At 42.8% G+C, this 24179-nt stretch overlaps 1 protein-coding gene across 1 annotated transcript in view; it reads right to left on the bottom strand.

Annotated features, from left to right (window-relative positions):
- cyfip1 (cytoplasmic FMR1 interacting protein 1) overlaps positions 1-24179 on the bottom strand; it is a 189018-nt gene that overhangs the window by 66999 nt on the left and 97840 nt on the right. The window contains exon 20 of the mRNA XM_038819028.1: positions 11437-11524. Within this exon, the coding sequence (XP_038674956.1) occupies positions 11437-11524 (88 nt within the window). The remainder of the gene's footprint in view (positions 1-11436; positions 11525-24179) is intronic.

Genomic DNA, 24179 nt, shown 5'->3' with positions numbered 1-24179 from the left:
TAGATACGTTACCATGGCATCAGGAGTAGTGGAACTACAAAGATTTTTTAAAAGCGTGACCAGTATTACTAATAGTACTATTATATTGCAGTAAAACAGTTCTCGAATGAAATCAGCTGAATGCAAATATATATTTTTCAGGACTCCGTACTTTAGCTCACAGGGCTGTTTAGCCCTGTTTAGGGCTGTTTAGCTCACAGGGCTAATCGCTGGCTTTGAAAGCAGACCAAGGCAAGCCAGCAGCACGGTTCGATTCCTGTAACAGCCTCCCCGAACAGGCGCCGGAATGTGGCGACTAGGGGCTTTTCACAGTAACTTCATTTGAAACCTACTCGTGACAATAAGCGATTTTCATTTCATTTAGTTTCACATATTGATCACCTCTGTTTCACCCCCAGTCCTAAAACAGAATATGGGTCTCTATCTCCAACCAACTGGACTGTCCCTAGAGCATACATCATAGAGTGAGGTCATTCGGCCCATCCCATCAGTCCCAGCTCTGAAAAAGAGCTATTCAGTTAGTCCCATTTCCCTGCTCTTTCCCTATAACCTTGATACATTCAAGTATAAAGAGAGGGTGGCTCAGAGGCGCAGTGGTTAGCACTGCTGCTTCACTGCGTCAAGGACCCAGGTTGGATCCCGGCCCCAATTCACTGTCCCGTGTGGAGTTTAGTCTGACTCCCACAAGCCAAAGATGTGCAGGGTAGGTGGATTGGCCATGCCAAGTTGCCCCTTAATTGGATAAATAAAATAAAAAATTCAAGTATAAATCCAATGCTCTTGCTCTCACCCCACCCTCACATTGCTCAAATATTGGCTCCAGATTTTCCAATACCTCGAATTTAAGGTTTGCATCCTTATGCTTAAATTCCATTACTATCCCTGCAATTTTTCCCTCCCGTTTTATTAATAAAGAGTGATGTGGACTGACAAGGGTAAGTATTTATTCTCCAACTGCCCTTGGGCCAGCCGTGTGTGGGAGTCATATATAAACCAGACTGGGATTAGGACAGTAGATACCGTTCCTGATAGGGCCTCAGTGAACCAATTCCGTGTTAGATTCATGGTCACCATCACCAGCTTTTTTTAAATTCCAGAATGATCTAAATTTCAATTCCCCAGGTGCCACTGTAGGATTTGAGTTCCAAAAGCTGTATTATTTGTCCAGACCTCTGGGTTACTATCCTTGAGACAGAAACACTCTGCCATCATGGAAGAAACCAAAAACTCGATATTCCATCCAACTCTGGCTTCTTGTGCATCACCAACAGCTGACAAAGCTTTACCCTTATTTAAACAGTCAAATTCCCAGCATTTTCTGAAAGAAGGCACCTTAGGGACATTTAAGCGACTCTTGGACAGGCACATGGACAGCAAGTAGTAAATTGAAGGGGTGTAGGTTAGCTTGATCTTAGATTAGGATAAATGGTCGGCACAACATCGTGCTCTGAAGGTCCTGTACTGTGCTGTACTATTCTATGTTCTAAGGCATCTCTGAAAACTCAGAACTCCCTCAATATAGTACTAAAGTGCAAGACACAAACTGAAAAGCAGCATGTGGCAGATAGTGGGAATCTAAAATAAAACTGAAAATGATGAAAATGCTCAGTAGGTCAGACAGCAGCTGTGGAGAGACAAAAAGGGTCTCAACAGATGTTGCTTGATCTGTTGAGTATTTGCAGCATTTTTTGTTTTTATTACTAAGTGTTAGACTAACTTTCTGTACTCAAGTCCTGGAATGTGGCTTGAAGCCTGAGCTTCAGAATCAGAACCAAGTGCAACCATAAAGCGAGATTGAATGCATCAATTTCTTAATCATCAAGCTAAGTTTTAATAGTTTTTAAAAGCACATCTTCCAAAAACTTAAAATAATGATAATCTTTATTAGTGTCACAAGTAGACTTACATTAATGCCACAATGAAGTTACTGTGAAAATCCCCTAATCGCCACACTGTGGCACCTGTTCGGGTACACGGAGGGAGAATTCAGAACGTCCAATTCACCCAACAAGCACGTCTTTCAGGAGTTTAGTTGAAATTAACAGAATTATATAGTGAATGAACTGAGACTAAAGCAAATTATTGTGAATGCTGAATCTGAAACTAAAACAAAAAATACTGGACAATCTCAGCGGGTCTGATTGATTACATTTTTGAATTTGAATGTCAAACACTGGCAAACATCCTGAATCTCATTAATGGAAACATAATTTAGTTTGTTGAGTCACTATAATTAAGTAGCCCTGATAATGATAACTCTTATGCACCAGTATAACATAGCTAGGGAGATTGCAAAGTATTGTCTAGTCATAATATGAACAATATTCTATAATACAGCAGGTTATTTTAAAATGGAAGTTACGCAAAAAAAGTGAAAGATTGGAAGTTTAAGCTCCTGAATCCATACCCTCTCCCCAAAAGTCTAGATGTTTAAGTACACAAAATTAAGCTAAGGACAATGTATCACAAAGTCAAAAGCAAAATACTATGGATGCTGGAAATCGGAAATGAAAACAGAAAATGCTGGAAATACTTAACACTTTAGGCAGCATCTGTGGTAAGAGAAACAGAGTTCATGCTTCAGGTCCTTCTTCATTTCCAGCAATTTCTGTTTTTACGTTACAAAGTGTATGAACAGAAACTGAATCACTTCTTTCTAACCAGAAGTGAAGGACAGATAAAAAGAAAGCCATGAGTCAGCCTTTTCCACAGGTACAGAACAATTCAACAGCAACGCTAAGATACAGCCAAGCTTTTCGAAGAAGTAATTATTTTGTCTTCTGTCAACTGGCAGCAATGACTTTTTATTCTTGGGGATTCTGCAAATATATTCTCAATAGGTTACAGTAATGAAACACCTCGTTTACTATCTTTCATGTTTCCCTTTCTTTAAATAATGGATCTGCAACGGGTGATTTTTAGCACAATGGTTGCAATTCCCAGCAGTCTCATTTGCAGCTCAATAGGTGTCTCATTAACCATATATCATTAATTCAAGACTGCTAACAAAATTCAGTCCAAATTCTTTCATCTCCTGTGGGAGCATAACAGAAGGAATTGTTGAATACATCAATAATCACTGCATCTGAACGCATCTTAAAATGATGATTTACCTTCTTTCGTCAAAAAAATTAGAGATGGAGTCAAGCACAGCAGAAAAACAAGAGTATGAACGTTTAATGAACTCAATATCTAATCATAGAATGCAGTTACACAGATCATGTAATCTGTGCTGAACTGAAAATTTGCTCCCATGTTTTTAAATTCCTCCGTGGCCTCGGCCTTAGTCCTCATCTCCCCATCTCTATAATATTCTCCAGGCCTATAATCCTCCCAAGATATTTGCACACCTCCAATTCTGGCCCCTTGTGCATCTCTTGACTTGAAATATTAACACTGTTACTTTATCCACAAATGCTGCCAGACCAGCTGAGTAGTTTCAGCATTTTCTGTATTCATCAGATTTCCAGCATCTGCAGTATTTCATTTTTACAGGTTTTATTCGCTCGACTGTTGCCGTTCTTTCCTTCAGCTGTATAGACCCGAGCTTTTGGAATTTTCACCCAGGAGTTCTCTGCCTCAAGTTGCTCCTTAAAACCCTTTTTTTTTGACAAAAGCTTTTGGTCATCTTTCCTAATAGCTCCTTCTGAGTCACGGTGTCATATTTTGTCCCACAAAACTCCTGTGAAGCATCTTGAGATATTTCATCATATCAAATACATTACCTAAATGTGAGATTTTGTTGCTACGATCCCAAAACCAGTCACTACCCAAAAATGGGGTGCTATTTGAACTTAGAAATAATGACCTGAAAGACAGGTTATATTACAGTAAATAGTCAAAAGTCAGATACCTATTGTACATCTTCAGTACCATTTGCTCAAAGGCATTACAAACCTGAAATCAACAAAATAGCTCAAATAACCAATGTGATAAACTCGCTGATTGACTCAAATAAACTGACAAGTTGGGTATCAAATGCCATAAAGCAGCAGAGCAATGTGAAAACCCGAGTAAATGATCAGCTTTTTCTATTTAGAAACCAGCAAACGACTAAATACTAAAATGGTTTTATCACTGACCATCTTTTTTTTTAAAGCTTGTTCACATCGCTGGCTGGGCAAGCGTTCACTGTCCATCCCCAATTGTTCTCGAGAAGGTGGAGGCGAGTTGCCTTCTTGAATCACTGCATTCCATTTTGTTTAGGTACAGCCACAGTGAAGAGTTTCCCCCACTGTTTCCCATTGACTTAAATGTTTTGAGAGCTCCCTGATGCCGCACCCATTCAAATTCTGCCTTGGAGACAAGGGCAGTCACTCTCACCTCAGCTCTGAGTTCAGCTCTTTCATCCATGTTTCAACTAAGGCTGTGATGAGGGTCAGAGCTGAGTGGTGGGCAGTTTATTGCTGTCTAAGTGCTACTTATAGCACTGCCGACAACACCTTCTGTCACGTTGCTGATGATAGGGCAGTAATTGGCCTGAATGAATTTTTCCTGCTTTTTTGTGGACAGTTTTCCACATCGCTGGGTAGATACCAGTAGATGTACTAGAACAGGTGGTTTAGACATGGCTAATTCTGGAGCACGTCTTTAGTACTACAACTGGGATATTGGCTGGGCCTGTATATTTTGCAGTATCGAGTGCCTTCAGCCTTTTATTGTTACCACATAGAATGAATCATATTGTCTAAAGACTGGCAACTGTAATGCTGAGAACCTGGCAGCCAAGATGGTCCATCCACTTGGGACTTCAGTTCAAAAGATAGCCATTTTCAACCAGATGTGCTGGGCTCCTTAATTATTCAGAATGGGAATGTTTGTGGAGCCTCTTCCTCCTAATGTTGTTTACATAAAACATAGAACACCGAGTGCAGAAGGAGGCCATTCGGCCCATCGAGTCTGCACCGATCCACTTAAGCCCTCACTTCAACCCTATTCCCTTAACCCAATAACCCCTCCTAATCTTTTTGGATACGAAGGGCAATTTAGCATGGCCAATCCACCTAACCTGTGTCTTGTTATGCTCTTGACTTAGCATAAGCTGCTTCCTTGATGTGCACTCTGACAAAGGAAGGTTCAGACGTGGAGATAGCTTTAACACGTTTATTTAAACTGTTAACAACTCTCCTACTAGGATTCAACTCTACTGTTAATCCTTCTATAGCTACTCAGACTGACGAATCAGTCTGCTACAATCCACGTGGTGGGTGCGATGTTCAATCAACCCTGTGTCTGTACTCACTGAGTGTCTCCACTGGAAAGAGGAAAATCATGTGTGCTGTGTCCTTTATATATGAGTTGGTGTAATGCCCTCCTGTGGTAGTGTCACCTCTGTGTGTACCATGAATGCCCATTGGTCGTGTCCTATCTTAATGACCTATTGGTTGAATGTCTGAATGTCACGTCTCTGGTGCTCTCTCTAGTGTCTAGCCCGTCTACGTGTACTTACATTAACCCCTTGTGTATTTACAGTGATGCATATCACCACAACCTGCACGTCTTTGGACTGTGGGAGAAACCGGAGTAGCTGGAGGAAACCCACGCAGACACAGGGAGAACGTGCAGACTCCGCACAGACAGTGAGCCAGCAGGGAATCGAACCTGGGACCCTGGCGCTGTGAAGCCACATTGCTAACCACTATGCTATCGTGCGGCCCACAAAAGTTTAATTGTCCACTCCCATCCACATATGGGTGTGGCAGGACTGCAGATCTTGGATTTGATCGGTTTGTTGTGGGATTGCTTAGCTCTGTCTACCGCATGCTGTTTACATGGGTTGGCATGCAAGTAGTCCTGTGTTGTTGATTCATCAGGTTGACACCTCATTTTTAAGTATGCTTGATGCTGCTCCTGGCATGCTCTCCTGCACTCTTCATTACACCTGGATTGATCCACCGGCTTGATGGTAATGGTAAAGTGGGGGATATGCCAGGACACAAATTTATAGATGGTGGTTAATCACAATACTGCTTCACAGATGGTCCACAGCATCCTATGGATGCAAGGTTTTCAGCCTATCCCATGTAGCATGGCAGAGGTACCACACAACATGATGAAAGGTGTCCTAAGTAAGAAGTGCAGACTACACCTCCAGAAAGACTTTGTGGTAGCTCACGGACGTATGTATCTGCAACAGACAGATTCGTACAGGCAAGGTGAAATTGTTTAGTTAGATAGGTTCTTGATTAATAAGGGGATCAGGGGTTATGGGGAGAAGGCAGGAGAATGGGGATGAGAGAATATCAGCCATGATTGAATGGCAGAGCAGACTCGATGGGCCGAGTGGCCTAATTCTGCTCCTATGTCTTATGGTCTTCTGGTTATTTTTCCCACCTTGTTTGTTCTCTCACCACCAGCTGCAGGGCCCAGTCTGCCAGGTATGTCCTTCAGGACTTGGCCACTTGGTCAGTGGTGGTTTGACTGAATCACTCTTGGCGACGGACACTCAAGTCCCCCAGCCAGAGTGAATTCTGTGTCCTTGCTACCTTCAGTGCCTTTTCCAAGTAGCTTTCAACATGGAGGAGCATCAATTCACCAGTTGAGGGAAGGCAGCAGTTAGAAATTCGTAGGAGATGACCATGCCCATGTTTGACCTAATACATGAAATCTCATGGGGCCAAGAATCAATACTGAGGACTCCTGCTCATATATCTCTACCATCTCTGGTGGAGTTGTCCTATTGGTAGGACAGAAGGTACCCAGGAATGATGACATGATGATTGTCATACTCAATTAACCATACCTCACAGCCAATGTCAGACTGTTGCTTGACTAATTTGCGGGACAGAGCTTCCAATTTCAGCTCCAGAAATTAATGAGGAGGGTATTGGAGGGTCAACTGGGCAGGGTGTATTTTTGTTGGTTCTAAGGCCGATGGTGAATGGTCCATCCGTTTATAACCTTATTCGACTTCCCTCGTAGCTGTTTGCTACAACTGAGTGGTTCGCTAGGCCATTTCAAAAGGCAACTAGGTTAGCCATGCTCCTACCATTTCATCTCCTCAATCCCAGGAATTACTTTCCGCTATACAACCTACTACCCTCACCCCTGAAGCCTGGGTTTTACCAGATTATCCATTTGCTTGGGCTTTCCTGCCAGTGTTCCTGAATCCGGCAGTATACTACACCCATTTGCAACGCCATTTACAGCCTGCAACAATCAGTACAGACTTTTGGACACTTGAGTAGTAACTGCTTGGAAACTCCTTGGGACATTATGGAAACACAAATTGTTGTTTGGAACTGATCCTCTGGCTGGTTGAAGGAACAATGATTTTTTTTTAAAACAATTTTTTCAGGCAAGCAATGATTATTTTAAAAACATTTCTTTTTAACTTTCAAGTTATGAGAAGAAAACCTCTAGGGCACACAGACTCAACTTTTATTTCAATTGCAATTGTGCTGTTTTCCATGCATAATCCTAAATTTAAGGCCTTCCTAATTTCTGGTTGCATACTGCCCCTGACCTTGCAAATTCTGGTCCCATGCAGAAATGCCTCAGATCCTTAATGTTGCCTCTCCGAAACTGCAACCGCTCGCACAATGTTTTAAAAATTCTTTCCAATTAAGGGGCAATTTACCGTGGCCAGTCCATCTACAAACATGACTTTCTAGTTTCCTCCCACAGTCCAAAGTTGTGCAGGTTAGGTGGCTTGGCTTTACTAAATTGCCCCAAGGTGTGGTTGCGGGGATACGGTGGGGCATTTGGCCTAGCTAAGGTGCTCTTTCAGAGGCTTGGTGCCGCCTCGATAGCCTCCTTCTGTACAGTAGGGATTCTATGATACCAGTGCAGCAGTTAGGTTATGCTCTATTTCAAAGGTGCTATCTTCTGAATGATACTGAGGTGGTTTTGCTGGCACAGGCACCTTCGCAGGAAGGGAGGAGAATGAATTCCCAAGGATTTTCTGTATAATAATAATATCGTTTATTGTCACAAGTAGGCTTCCATTAACACTGCAATGAAGGTACTGTGAAAAGCCCCTAGTTGCTACATTCTGGCGCCTGTTCGGGTACACCGAGGGAGAATTCAGAATGCCTAAATTACCTAACTTTCAGGACTTGTGGGAGGAAACCGGAGCACCTGGAGGAAACGCATGCAGACGTAGGTAGAACGTGCAGGCTCCACACAGACAGTGACCCAAACCGGGAATCGAACCGGAGACCCTGGAGCGGTGAAGTAACAGTGCCAACCACTGTGCTGCTGTATGGTGAGGTAGCCAGAGCCAGAAACCAGTAGGATCCCCAAGGCTTTGTTACAAGGCTGCCTGCAAATGACAGGAAGACCCTCAACATCAATTTTTGCAGCTGGAAGACATTAATTGACATCAAAGGAAATAGAAACACCACCAGTAGGCCAGTGCGCACCACCCTGGCAATCAGTAACCTTGCCACAGGCCCCAAAACCAAAAATAACATTCAACAACAATATCTGATAACCACTTCATATGCAGCAGTGGTGGCAGAGTTGGCATGGGGCCTCTTCAGCCATCAGCAAAAGGACAACGTATCAAGCGACCCCATACCCAACAAATTTGATATGCTGCATATCCATTACCTTACTTAGGTGAAAGGATGCCAACAACGATATATTTTGATCCCACCTCTCTATTATTTATCGGTCAAGCAACACCATCAAAAAAGATTACTGGTTTTGGTGCTGAGTTTCATTGGCAGCGTCACAAATTGTCTACTGCCTTTGCCTACAAAACATCTGAAGTCAGCTTGTGAAGAGCTTTAGGATGTCCATGAAAGTGGCTACGTAAACGCAAATTAGTACTTCATGAAACACAAAACAAGCTTCAGCATAATTGTGACAAACACAGACAGCACGTAAGACAATTAAGACTCAGTAGTATACTGACAGCTGCATCTCTTATTGCCAATTTGTCCAACTTAATGCCATCTTCCTCCCAGCACAAATTCAGATTGCCAGGTTACACACATAAATGTGACAGGACGATGCATAATCATCCCATAGAGTGAGGGATGCAATCACTTCTGCAGGGGGTTGGAAAGATATAATTGGCAAACAGAATGTAGAATATAAGACGGGGAAAGAAAAATACAGAATATACAGAAATACCGAAATAAAGGGAGAAAAGGACACAAAGTAAAATGCAGCAAGTAAAAAAATTGGCAGAGCTGACGTGTATTTAATTTACATAAACGACGATGTGAGAAACTCAGAAACAAAGCCAGCATGATTGCAGGGAGGGAGAGAGAATTCAAGAGAACAAAAAACAGAAAAAAATGCAAAACTGAAGCCAAAAGAGTAATATTCTAAGAATGAGGAAGGGGAGATAGTGGAGACAATCACATTGAGATTTTTTGCTTCGTTCATGAGCAATATAATTGAAAGATGCATCATATTTTATACTTCTTCATAGAATGCATGGTTTAGAAAACAAGCGTCATACGTTCCTCAAGGTGAAGGGTGATAAGACAGAGATCGTGGTACACATTGTTGCCAATGGTATAGGGAGAATGAGGGATGAGGCGCTGCATCAAGAATTTTGGGACTAAAGGGCAGGGCCTCAAATATTGTAACTTCTGGATTACTCCTGATGCCACGGGCGAACGAGTACAGAAATAGGAGAATAGGGCAGATGAACACGTGACTCAGGAGTTGGTGCAGTGGGGAGGGGTTCAGATTCCTAGATCACAAGGATCATTTCTGGGGAAGGTGAGATCAAGCAGGACGGTCTGTACCTGAACCAGAATGGGACCAAAATACTTCCGGGTGGGTTTGCTGGTGCTGTTAGGAGAGATTTAAGTTAGTTCGGCATGGAGAGGAGACACAACACGTTGAGTTTCAAGGGATAAGGCGAGGCTGGATGGCCGCTAATTTAATGCTAGGAGTATCACAGGTAAGACAGATGAGCTAAGAGCGTGTATTGACACGTGGAGTTGTGATATTACTGCCATCACAGCAACGTGGTTGAGGGAGGGGCAGGACTGGCAGCTTAACATTTCAGGGTTTAGTATCTTCACGCAGGACAGGGGAGGGTGTAAAAGAGGAAGTGGCGTTGTATTATTAATTAAGGAATCTGTTATTGCAATAAGGAGGGATGGTATCTTAGAAGAATTTTCTAGGCCTTAGAAATAAAAAGGGGGCAGTCACAATGCTGAGAGTGCATTATAGACCACCAAATAGTCAGCAGGTAATAGAGAAACAGTTATTAGAAAATTCACTGAAACAGATGTTAGAAAATTCATCAGGATGTGTAAAAACAATAATAGAGTAATTATATTAGGGGATTTCAACTTTCTCAACATTAATTGGGATAGTCACATTGTAAAGGATTTCAAGGGAGCAGATTTCTTGAAATATATTCAAGAGACTTTTTAATATCAATATGTCGTAGGTCCAAGAAGGGGTGGTGCAGTGCTGGGCCTAGTTCTGGGGAACAAAGCCAGCAGGTGTGCGAGATAGCAGTAGGGGAGCATTTTAGTGATAGCGACCACAAATTGGTAATGGAAAAGGAAAAAGATGGTCTGCAGAAAAGGATTTTGGATTGGGGAAAGGCTGATTTTATTAAAATAAGGCAGGATCTGGCCAAACTAGACTGGGAACAGCCACTTCTGGGTAAATGTATGGCAGAACAGTGCGGGATGTCTAGGAATATTCAGGGCTGGATAGGAAGGAAAAGAGAGGTTTTTACCGGTGCAAAAGTAGCAAATCTATAGAGGCCCTTGTGGAAAGTGCAGGGAGGAAATCAGAAAATCAGAAGAGCAAAGAGGGGGCACGCAAAAGCACTGGTGGGTAAGATTAGGGAAAACCCCAAAATATTCCACAAGTATATCAAGGGGAAGATGATTATCAGGGAAAGAGTAGGACCCATTAGAGACCTAGGGGGAAATTTGTGCTTCACGCCGGATGACATTGATTGGATGTTAAACGAGTACTTCACATCCGTCTTCAATTTGGAAAAGGATGGTGTGGGTACAGAATTCAGACAGAGGGACTGGGAGGTTCTTGAGCAGTTTGACATAGGGAATGAGGTGGTACTGGAGGTTTTGGTTGGCTTATAAGTGGACAAATCCCCAGGTCCAGATGAGCTGTATCCCAGACTGCTGTTGGAGCAACCAAAGTGTGTACGTGTGTGTATGTGGGGGTGGGTGGCCTGATAAGTTTGCAAATGGCATGAACATTGGATGGGTGGTTGACAGTGGAGATCTTGGGTTACAGGACGATTATAGACGGATTGGTCAGATGAGCAGGTCAGTGGCAGATGGAATTTAACCCTGAAAAGTGTGAGGTGATGCACTTTGGAAGGACTGACAAGACAAGGGAGTGCTCAGCGAATGGCCGAACACTAGGAAGCTCAGAGGAACAGAGTGATCAACAACTTAGCAGCACAAAAATGTCATTTTACTTAGTTTCTACACTATGAAAACAACAAATAGTAAAACAAAACATTGTGCAGGGTATACTAACCTTGGTTCCATATAAATACTGCGGCTGTGCATTTGGTTGTTTATCTCTTTGAAACTCTTGGGAGAAGGGCAGTATCGTACGGACAAATCTGTGGGGAAAAGAATAATAATGGAAGGTATGACATTTTATTGAAAGTAATACACTAACTATACTTATGCAAGAAAATAGTATGACACATGGCACATATTCAAGATAATAAACCAAAATGAAGCTCTTCTAAAGTAAGGACCCAACATAGTTTATCAGACCAGGAAGATCTGAAATTTAGTCTTCAGAGTTACCTGATCTGCATAATGTTAACTGTGGGGGAGATGAATGGCAAAAATCAGACTCACTGTCAGCTACATTGCCATCCACTGGCTACTTGCTACAAGTGATGAGGTACTGACAAGCCCCAGCAGACATAAGTAATCAATTTGCATTATTTATGTCTTTTTTACTTCAAGTTGTCCCAAATCACTTCACAAGCAACAAGAATACTTTTGAAATGTAGTCACCCTTGCAATATAAGGAAATGCAGTGACATAGTTTCTCAAAGCAGTATCCCACAATAAATCAATAAGTAATTTTTTTTAGTGATAGCGGTTGGGGAAAAATGTTGACCAGAGCATTGTAATTGCTCTTAAGTTGTGCCACATAATCCTATGCAGCCCACCCTGGGAGAGTGTGCGATCAATTCCAGCTCCACATGTCCCAGAGTCACGGCAAAAGTGAATTAACCGTAATTCTTATAAAAATCCCCCAAATCTTTAGCCCTTGGCTGCACAATAATTACAGTCACCAGGTTTGTAAATTGAAACAATTACTGTTTATTCATAACAAGGTTAATGGTGAAATGCACAGATGCAGCTGGTTAAATATTAATAAGTACTGAACTACAACTGGATTTTGCCTCTTCCCACCCTCTACCACAGACACAAGGCAAACACAGAGGGGCGAAAATGTAAATGAAAGAGAAAAGAGTCTTTGCTTCAGGTGACGGGTCCTTGCAGCCTTTCTCCACTTTAGCTGGGAAAACACAGTTTGTACTCTCAGTTTCTCTGATGAGACAGAGTCCATGTTTCATTAGGCTTTTCCCTCGGTCGTGGCCTACCTTCAGGCTCAGTTTTCAGAAATCCAACACCCACAGGCCTATTGGAGAGAGAGGGTTAGCTGGATCCTTCTGAAGTGGCTTAGCAGCCGTTTACTGAAGAGAATTTAGCTGGATTTGTCACCTCCGCTGCCAGAATCAGAAATTAGACTAAAATGGAACCTCGTGGCTCTAAGAAATATTCCAGTGAGATAATGTCCAATCACCACCTGTTACCGGGCAGAGCACAGCCTTCTGGGCACATTCCATTGGTCACCAGCCAAATCAATCAAACTGAGTCCCAGTCCATCTCTGTCACTGGTGCCAGTCCACAATTTAAATCAGTAGTCTTCCAGATACTTCAATTTGAATTAAAGGCACAGGCCAAGGCTTTCTCTTTCTTGAATTAAAATGGCAGGCTGCCTTAAAGACACATGCCCTGATCAAAAATGTAACGGCCAAATAAAAGGGGGAAACATGGGAACAGACAGGGAATAAACAATAACGAGCAGGAAGAATCCTTATCGACATATAGCACTTCTTCAGTAATGCACTAAAATATCACCAAAATACATTCTGTGCTCAGGTTTCTGGAGCAAAGCTTGACCTCACAATCGTCTGACTCAAAGGCAACAATGCGACATGAGCCAAAGCAGTTTGTTAAAGCTCAGACTCTATGTTTTCATATACAGGATAGCCATTTAACCAAAATATGTTCAGGCAGATAGCACCCAATCACAACTACAGGAGACAGAGAACTGCCCAAAAATAGATGAAGTAATCATGTCATCAATTTGCTATTTGTGGGACCTTTAGCAAAGTGCTCGGAGTCATCACAAGGATGTGATAAAGCAGCAGATAAATGCAGCTGACTGCTTGTTGTGATATCAAAGTCAGAGAAGCAATTATAATGCCAACAGGAAAGAAATCTTAAAACTTTCTATTCTAACACCCAACATAAAAATATGTCAAACAAACAAATGTAATTATTAAAAGCAACATTATTCAAGGATGCTTTTCAGAAATGTAGGCTATCCGCAAGCTATTGGAATACTGGCATTTGACTCAAAACTTTGCTCACATCTAAAAATTCAGAAAGTAGAAACATAAATGAAAGCTTCTTTGTGTGAAGAAAACTAGCTTTTAGAAACACATAATAATACATGCATTAAGACAGAATTATTTCTTAATTGTTAACAGAACTCTTCCAATTTAATGCAAAACAGATAATCTAGCTTAAATGTGTTTTTCCAGTACGCAAGAAGCAAATTAATCCAAATGAATATGATGCTAGTGTGTGGTCAAAGATGTAACTCTAGAACCTGTTTTGATACATTTGTAATAAAATACATTTTTAAAATGTAACTCTAGGATCGGGCTCATCATAGAATCTACAATGCAGAAGGAGGCCATTTGGCCCATCGAGTCTGCACCAGCCCTTGGAACGAGCACCCTACTCAAGCCCACATAGCCACCCTATCCCTAACCATTTATGGACACTAAGGGTAATTCAGCATTACCAATCCACCTAACCTGCACATCTTTTGGACTATGGGAGGAAACCTGAGCACCCGGAGGAAACCCACACAGACATGGGGAGAACATGCAGACTCTGCACAGATAGTGGCCCAAGCTGGGAATCGAACCTGGGATCCTGGAGCTGTGAAGCAACTGTGCTAATCACTGTGCCACCTTGCACCAGGCAAGGACCCACAGTATAGTTATGGCACAGGCAGCTATCCAACAATGTGGACAATTTCTCAGGTTATGTCCTAGCCACAAAAAAGCCAGACATATTCACTTCAGCCAATTACCATCCCTTCAGTCTATGCTTAATCATCAGCAAACTAATCGAAGATGTTGTTGAAGTGCTTTTAAGCAATACTTCAGCAACGACCTACTTATCAGTACTCGGTTTGGGTTTCACCCAGGCCACTTATCTCAAAAGCTCATGACAGCTTTGATCCAAATGTGGACAAAAGAGATGACTTCCAGCAGTGATGCGAGTGTGACTACCCTGTATATCAAAGCAGCATTTAATGGAATGTGACATTAAACAACCCAAGCAAAAGCAGGAATCAGGAGCGAAGTCTCCTACTAATTGAAGTCGTATCTTACACGAAAGATGATTATGCAGTTGTTGGAGGGTAATCATTTCAGCCCCAGGCATCGTTGCAGGAGTTTTGCAGGATAGGGTCCTAGGTCAAACCTTGTCATGAATGTCCTTCTCTCCAGTATAAGGCCATAAGTGATGTTCAATGGGGTTTGCAGCGTTCAGTAGCATTTACAACTTCTCAGAAACTGAAGCAGTCCTTGTCTATATGCAGCAAGCCTGGACAACATTTTAGCTTTGGGCTTATAAGTGGCAGGTATTACACAAGTACCACCCCCAAAAGAAAATCTAACTGTCTCTCCCAACATTTTCAGCATCACCATTGCTGAATTTACCACCATCGATATCCAGGGGATTACCTGCTGTTATCACAAATGCAGGCCAGAGGTTGAGAATTCTACAGCAACTAAATTGCCTCCTGACAAGCGCAAGTGTGATGGAAACATCTCCATTTGCCTGGATGACTCGAATCTCCAACAACACTTGAGAATCTTGAAACCAGCCAGATCAAAACGGCTTGCTTGATTGGCACCCCATCCACCTCTTTAAAGATTTACCCCCTCCACCACACAGAGGTAGTAGTGTGCATCGTCTACAAGATGCACTGCAGCAACCTGGCAGCAGGTTCCGAGCCTGTGAGTTCCATCACCAAGAAGGTGACGGGCAGCAGACACGACCTGCAGCTCCCCTCCAAGTCATATAGCATTCAGACTTGGAACCATCTTGCTGTTCCTTCATTATCACTACATCAAAATCCTGGAACACCCTCCCTTGATGTACTGTGAATGTACCTCCAAACTCTTATTCCAAACTCATCTAGGGTACTGCAGTCAAGAAGCAGCCCACCGCCATCTTTTCAAGGGAAATCAGAGGTGGGAAACCAAAGCTGGCCTTGTGCCAGTGACACTCCCCTCCAAACAACAAACCCTCAAAAAAACTTACCTCCTTGGAAGAAAAATTGAAAAATCATCTGGTTGGCAATGAAATGGTTACCTTTACACAGTTACCTTAATATATAAAATTTACACCTATTCCTCAGTTCCCTTCTCTCCAGAACATACTCTACCGTGCATATTCAAATTGTCTTTTGGGGTGAGTCAGGATACAGCAATGCCGAAATGATCACACAACCTTGCTGCTCCACGTGCCACAAACTCGCCCATCTTATTCCAAACTCATCTAGGGTACAAGATGCATTTTCCTGAAGGTGGGGGGTGTCCAGAACCAGGGGTCACAGTCTGAGGATACGGGGTGGACCGTTTAAGACAAAGAGGAGGAGAAATTTCTTCACTCAGAGAGTGGTCAGCCTGTAGAATTCACTACCACAGAAAGTAGTCGAGGTCAAAAAGCTTTATGTTTTCAAGAAGCAGTTAGATATAGCACTTAGGGTGAAGGGGATCAAAGGATATGAGGAGGAAGACGGGATCAGGCTTTTGAGTTGGATGATCAGCCATGATCATAATGAATGGCGGAGCAGACTCAAAGGGCCGAATGGCCTCTTCCTGCTCCTACTTTCTATGTTTCTACAAGTAGGCATTTATTGGTGTTCTCTACGGTTGATGGAGCTATTTGGGCCACAGTAATAGCGTGCTAAAGAAAATGACGTCAACAATATATGATGTAAAGCACATCCTAAATACTAGGATGCTTCACATCTGAATTGTCAAATTCTCTCATCTTTTTCAATAAGTTTGCAACTTGACCAGCAATGAGCATTTAAAACTGAAACCATCGCTTCTTCATTTGAGATTTCTTTGCCTTGACATCAAAGCTGGATGGCAAAGCAAAATGTATGTCCGTCTGACACCAAGTCTAATTAAGTCAAATCTTGCTTGGCTAGGTTTGTTTATTCAAAGCTTTTCACATCTGCAAGTTTCTTTTGTCTCCGTTCTGTCACTGCAGAAATTAACCTGAAGTGGAAAATATTTGATTAATTGTAAAGAACAGTTTACATCTTTCATTGTGAAAGCTCAGACATCAAAGTGGCAGGCTCAAGTCTCATGCTCTTTGCTGACCTTTGTGCGTCACGACTATTGGGAATTATTGTTCAGAAAAGCTGAACATGAATAATGGCCTGACGTTACTAAAAGAACTGCTGATATTTCAAACTTTAAGTGCTTTTTCATACTGTTAAACAGATTTATACTTGCTCCTAAATAAAATTAAATTAGATGAACTTTATGGGACTGACAACGTTGTGCTTTCAAGACAATTCAGAGATCAGGAGGAGTGTATCGGCATGTCATTCCAATGCATATTACAAGGGTATAACAATTTACTATAAGGTCAAGATACAGTAAACTTATACGTAAACCAACTTTTATGGAGTGCGCAAGTGGAGGGTTTTGGGAAACTGTTTGAATGAACTGTAACCATACTGTCACAAATGAATTTATGCAATAAAATGAGCATTGCTGAAAAAAAAACACTGTCAAAGCTTTTCCTCTTGCACTCATCAGGAGAATCGCAAGAATACCAATCTCAGGGGAAGCAGCAACTTTACATTGAAGAAGAGTGCTGACTGATTGGCAAGTGGACTCTAACCGATAGAGGTGTTGCTGTGGAGAAAGCACCAGTTAATGGTGACTGACAATTAACTGCCAAGCATTGTTTGAAATTTAAATTAGACAGCTTGACTCTAATTGGTCAAGGCATTGCACGAAGAAATGAATAAGAGATGGCTTCACTTATTTTTTCTTTAGATGAAACAGGTGCAAGGTGCATCCATTTTATTTTTGTCTGCGAAGAACAGGGCCGTGTGAAGTAATGTATGATATATATTATGGGGCCGGTTTAGCTCAGTTGGTTAGAGAAGTGGTTCGTGATGCAGAGTGAGACCAGCAGCACGGTTCCAATTCCCGTATCGGCTGAGGTTAATCATGAAGGCCCCACCTTCTCAATCTTGCCCCCCCGCCCTGAAGTGTGGTGATCCTCAGGTTAAATCACCACCAGTCAGCTCCCCCCCCCTCAAAAGGGGAAAGCCAATGGGCATCTGGGACTATGGTGCCTTTACATTTAATAATATAACAAAATGTCCCAATTTGCTTCACAAGAACATTATCAAACAAAATAGGACACCGAGTTACATTAGAAGATATTAGGCCAGTAGACCAAAAGCCTGTCAAAGAGGTAGGTTTTATGGAATGCCTCAAAGGAGGAAAGAGAGGCAGAGGAATAAAAGAGTAGAATTCCAGAGCTTAGGACCCAACAATTAAAGGGAGAATATTTGAGCGTTGTGGGGCTGAAAGAGATTACAAAGATAAGGAAAGGTGAGACCATTGAAGGATTTGAAAACAAGGAGGAGAACTTGCACATCAATAAGATGTCGCTTGACTGGGAATCAATGTAGGTCAGTGACCATAAGGGAGTTGGATGAACTTGGTGCAACTTAAGATATAGGCAGCAGAGTAGAATGTGGGAGAGTAGCCATGGGTGTGTTGGAATTGCTATGTCTGAATGTGAGTTTCAGCAGATCAGCTGCGAAAGGCCAAGTTGGGCAATGTTACAGAAATAGAAATAGGCAGGCTGAGTGATGACGTTAATGTGGTTAGACACCAAGGTTGTAAACAGACTAGTTTTGTCTTAGGCTGCAAGGGAGAGGGATGCAATTCGTAGCTCGGCACCAGAGCTTAGGGCATGGACCAAAAACAATCGCTTCATTTTTTCTCATATTTAACTTGTGGAAATTTTCTGTTCTACAAGTAGTGTGTGTGGAATAAGTGGTCTGATACTAGCAACAGCGAAAGACGATGGTGGCAAAGTTGAGCTGGGTATCATCAGAGTACAAATGAAAACTCACTGTGCTTTCAGATTATGTTGCCAAGGAGCAGCATGTAGGTGGGAAACAGGAGGGAGGCCAGGATAGATCCTTGAGGAACATCTGATATCAGTGAGGGTATATGAAGAGAAGAATTTCAAATGGCTATGATTAGATAGATAACAGTCCTACCCAGCTGGACAATAGTGGAGGATGCTGTGGTCAACCACATAAAAGACTGCTGATACATTAAGAATACCATAGTCACGCAGGATACCATTTGTGATTTTGGATTAAGAGCCATTTTGATACTATGGCAAGGCATGAACCTAATTGGAGGAATTCAAACTTGGAGTTTGGAACAGGTGGGCATGGATTTGTGAAGTGACTGCATATTCAAGTGATTTTGACAGGAAAGGGAGGTTGGAGATGGGTGTGAGATTTGTACGGTTGGTGGAATCAATTGTTTTTTTTGAGATGGGTAATAAGGCAATTTGAAGGCGAGCGGGAAATATCTGAGTAGAGAAATGAAATGAAATGAAAATCGCTTATTGTCACGAGTAGGCTTCAATGAAGTTACTGTGAAAAGCCCCTAGTCGCCACATTCGGGCGCCTGTCCGGGGAGGCTGGTACGGGCATCGAACCGTGCTGCTGACCTGCTTTAAAAGCCAGTGATTTAGCCCAGGGAGCTAAACCAGCCCCAGAGAGAGAACCATTATCAAAATCAGTTAACATGGGATCAGAAATTGGATGGTCAGCAGTTCAGTTGGAATAGCATTGAGAAAGCAGGAGATGGGTCTCATTGGACTAGATGACCTCAGGCAGAGCATGGGGAGATTGGAGAGAAACTAGAGAAAGATATGAGTTCAAGAATAAGGTAGGGGTAAACTTCCAAGAAATGTTTCAACCAGTTCACCAGTGGAAGGAAATGATGCAGCAAAGACAGATATCAGTCGGTCTCAATCTAGTTTGGTTTGATTTTAACATGGATAAACTATGAGGACAGCATGTGGTGCAGTGGATAGCACTGGGACTGCGGCGCTGAGGAACCGGGTTCGAATCCCTGCCCTGGGTCACTGCCCGTGTGGAGTTTGCACATTCTCCCCTTGTCTGCGTGGGTTTCATCCTCACAACCCAAAAATGTGCAGGTTAGGTGGATTGGCCACACTAAATTGCCTCTTAATTGGAAAAAAATATATATTAGGGTACTCTAAATTTATCAAAACAATTTTAAAAACACATGGATCCATTATGGAAATGTTTTCTTCAGAAGATTAAATGCATGCAGCAAAATACATAATTAACAAAGTCAAGTAAGGCTACTGGTCCATCAAGAATACTCCAATTATGAATATCCTATGGTGAACGTACTGCCTGACTATCTACTCATTTCTATTTTAAAGAATGGTAATAATGGATTATACACCAGAGAGGTTTTTAGAAGTACTTCAGTCTCTTTATTGGGGAAGGGTGGACAGGGAACAGGTCATGGAAAAGACAAAAGGGTTATCCTGACATGCAAGTATCACTTCTGTGCTCAGAAGCAATCATATTTTTTCAGAAGATGGCGACTGGAGTGAATGCTACGGTATTCAACTGTTAAAAGCCATAGATGCTTTCGGTCAAGATTAGAAAAAAAAGAATTTTCAGAGATCTAAATGGTGAGAGATTGCAGAGCTTTGAGGGGGATCTGGGTGACCTGGTACATAAATCATTAAAAGCTAGTGTGCAGCAAGCAATTAGGAAAGTTAATAGAATGCTCTCTCTTATAGTGAGGGCAATTGAATACAAAAATATGGAGGTTATGCTTCAGTTGTGCAGGACACTGGGGAGGCCACATCTGGAAAATTGTGTACAATATTTATGCCACTTTATTTAAGGAAGGATGTAAATGCATTGGAAGCAGTTCAGGTGCCAGTCTAATACCTTGAATGAGTGAGCTGTCTAATGAGGAAAGGTTGGTCAGGCTAGTCTTGTGTCCACTGGAGTTTGAAGAGTAAGAGACAACTTGAAATGAAATGAAAATCGCTTATTGTCACAAGTAGGCTTCAATGAAGTTACTTTGAAACTCTTCCTCAAAGGGCAGTCTTCGAATATTATTTAAGACAGACCTAGACAGATTCTTGGTAAGAAATTAGGTGAAAGATTATTGGGGGTAGGAGAGAATGTGGAGTTGAGGTTACAATCAGATCAGCCATGATCATATTGAATGCCGGAGAAGGCTCGATGGGCAAGTGGCCTACTCTTGTTCCTAATTCGCATGAACTGGATTGATTAAACCTATTTGAGTTTAGCTTCCATGACACCTTTTTAGCCCAATAGTCATTTACATTGGGTCTTCACAACATGATTAAACATTTGATATTAACAGACAAAAAAAAAGAAACAAGTTCAGAACAAATTTAAATTATAATTAAGGTGAAGATTTACGCATCACTGCAAAATAAAGCTGCAGGTTAGATTTGATCTCTTTAGTTCCCAGGTCCATCACATTGTCAGCCAATTATAATTAGGAATCATCAATAAATTCAATTCTATGTCTAAACCAAGGTTTTTGGCACAGAAATAATTGAGGAAATTCTTGACAATCGAAGATTTTGGAAGAAACCAAAGCATTTAAACAACGAATTATGTCTGACAAATTCCAAAAGAGTAAGACTAACAAAATCGGCTTTTAAAAAAAAAAGCGCTTACTACTTTATTTATTGGTGGAATGGGGTGTCGCTGATGAGGAAGCATTTATTGCCCATCCCCAATTGCAGTTGAAAAGATGGTGGTGAGTAACCTTCTTGAATTGATGCAGTCCTCATGTTTGACAATACTGAGCAGGCTGTTAAGATATTTCAAAGGGCAGTTAAGGGGTATCCGTACTGTGAAAATCAATGTTTTTGATTCCTACGTTTGGGAATATGGTGGTATTCTGTAGAAAAGGCTGTGCGTCTATGCACATGATTTAAATACACTGGGGAAAGTTAATAGCTTGTCTGGGAGAGTGCAGGGATAAAAAGGTGCTAGCTGCATGCATTTGTAATGAGAGGCAACGGCGAAGTGGATTTACAAGTAAATAGGTCGGGTTCTTTAAAATTTGCATTGGGGATAGATAAGAACTTGGCTTTTCAACTGTTAAATTCCAAAGGAGAGTTTAAGGGACTTTTCCAACATACAAAGGTTTCATAAGCAAACAAAGGGTTATTAAATTTTATTTTGACCTGAAACTGAAGGCAATAGTAAAACATGAAAGATCTTTCGGCGCTAAGCACAAAGGAATTGGAGATGAAAGGAGAAACGGATATTTAAGGAAAGATGTTAAGTTGGGTTGTGGTGGCTGCATGAGGGAGATGCCCTGAGACGCACACTGTGCTGAGAGGAGGTGTGAAATATAAAACAGCCACCTCGTGAACCAGAAAAGTGTTTTTCAACTTATGATCAGGAAGACAAGTTTCCCTCTGGGATTTGGACTGCTCAGCAAATAACATCTGTTGTGGTCATAACAATGTCACTGGGTCTGATGTTAGGCCACCCCGGGTAAGGACAGTAGGTATCCTTTAAAGTGAAACAAATACAGCAATCCAGCAGTTTCTGGAATTTTAAAATTCCACATTTATTTTTTAAAAATTTTAACAAACAATTTTATTGAAGTATTTTTGGCATTGTAAACAGTTACAGATTACAGAAATGTGCAAACATCAATGGAAAACCAACACTTCAACCAACCCATAGTCCTCTCCCATAAACACCACCCGCCTATTTATCCCCCCTACTCTACTCTCATCTCCCCCTCCCCCCCCCCCCCCCCCCCCCCCCGCCACTGACATTCAATCTCCCGCAATGAAGTCGATGAATGGTTGCCACCTTCGGACGAACCCCAATACAGATCCCTCAAGGCGAATTTGATTTTTTTCCAGACCCAGAAAACTCGACATGTCCGAAAGCCATAGTTCGGTCTTCGGGGGTTTTGAGTCTCTCCATGCCAGCACTATTCGTCGCCGGGCTATCAGGGAAGCAAAGGCCAGAATGTCGGCCTCTTTTTCCTCCTGGACCCCCGGGTCTTCTGAAACCCCGCAAATTGCCACCTCTGGACTCATCAACACCATGGTTTTCAGTACCCAGGACATAACACCTGCAAATCCCTCCCAGTACCCCCTAAACTTAGGGCATGCCCAAAACATGTGAATGTGGTTCGCTGGTCCTCCCGCGCATCTAGCGCACTTGTCCTCGACCCAAAGAATTTGCTCATCTGAGCCACCGTCATGTGGGCCCGATGAACAACCTTAAACTGAATCAGGCCGAGCCTGGCACATGTTGCGGTTGAGTTTACCCTACTCAGGGCTTCCGCCCACAGCCCGTCCTCCATCTCCCCGCCAAGCTCCTCCTCCCATTTGCGATTCAGTTCCTCCGTCTGGGACTCTTACCCCTTCATGAGCACATTGTAAATATCCGAGACTCTACTCTCTCCTCCTCCAGAGACTATTCTGTCCTGGATCCCTATCGGCGGGTGGCGTGGGAAGGATGGGACCTGTCTGTGTATAAAGTCCCGCACTTGTAAGTACCTGAAGTAATTTCCCTATACCAGCCCAAATTTCTCCTCCAAAGCCCTCATGCTCGCAAAACTCCCCTCCAGGAACATATCACCCACCCTCCTCACCCCCGCCCACCGCCATGTTCGAAACCCACCATCCATGTTCCCAGGGGCGAATCGATGGTTATCACATATTGGAGCCCAGACTGATGCACCCACCTCCCCTACATATTTCCTCCACTAGCCCCATATCCACAGGGCCGCCCCCCACATTTATTTAATTAACCAAATTTAAAATGTCCAATGGCCGAGGTGGGATTTGAATACACAACTGTGGGTTATTAATTCAGAGTTCTGTCCACCAATATAGCCAATATGCAACTGTACCCATTGTGTATATATTTTTATAACACTGAAACAAAACATCCAGATACTGTGTACAATTCAACTGCAAAGCCCAATCATCAACATTTTTCGCCACTAACCAGGAGCAAATGACAGATGGCGCAACTTCAATAAGGGTTGGACATGAAGAAAAGTGCAGGAATGTTACTTGCTATTAAGAGCTGTAATTCAGATGGACTTCCGGTTGCGGCTATGACTAGCTAAGCCGCACATTTGGAAGCTCCTGCAACAAAGGTGTTTTTGGGCCAATTGGAGGGCCCCAACGGCGCTGAAAAAACGAATCCCGGTGGGGGAAGGTCCCCTGAGGAGAACTAGACCGATTTTATGGTCGGTACCCGGAGTGGAGCGGCAAGAAAAACGGCAGCAGCTCCCCAAAAAAAGCGGGGGAAGAAAATCAAAATGGCGGCCGGCGGTGCACCGGAGGAGTGGAAGAAATGGGCGGAGGAGCAGCAGGCCGCTCTCCTCCGTTTTTTCACGGAGATGAAAGTGGAACTCTTAGAGTCCATGAACGCGACGGCCACCAGGTTGGTGGGAGCCCAGGCGATCCAAGAGGCGTCGATTAAAGATCTGCAGCAGGAGATGGCCGCGAGGGAGGAGGAGGCCACAGTCATCGGGGCAAAGGTGGAGGTGCACGAGGCACTCCACACGAAGTGGCAGAGCCGCTTCGAGGAGCTGGACACTCGGATGAGGAGGAAAAATTTGAGGATCCTGGGCCTGGAAGAAGGCCTGGAGGGGTCGGATCTCCCGGGATATGTGGCGGAGATGTTGAGCTCCCTGATGGGGGAAGGGGCCGGTCCGGCGCCCCTGGAATTGGAAGAGGCATACCGGGTCATGGCCAGGAGGCCTAGGGCAAACGAGCCCCCGAGGGCGGTGCTGGTGC

This window comes from Scyliorhinus canicula, chromosome 14, assembly GCF_902713615.1.
Source record: "Scyliorhinus canicula chromosome 14, sScyCan1.1, whole genome shotgun sequence".
In the NCBI taxonomy this organism is placed as follows: domain Eukaryota; kingdom Metazoa; phylum Chordata; class Chondrichthyes; order Carcharhiniformes; family Scyliorhinidae; genus Scyliorhinus; species Scyliorhinus canicula.
The sequence above is the reverse complement of the archived record's forward strand: the minus strand, read 5'-3'. Positions and strand labels throughout refer to the sequence as shown.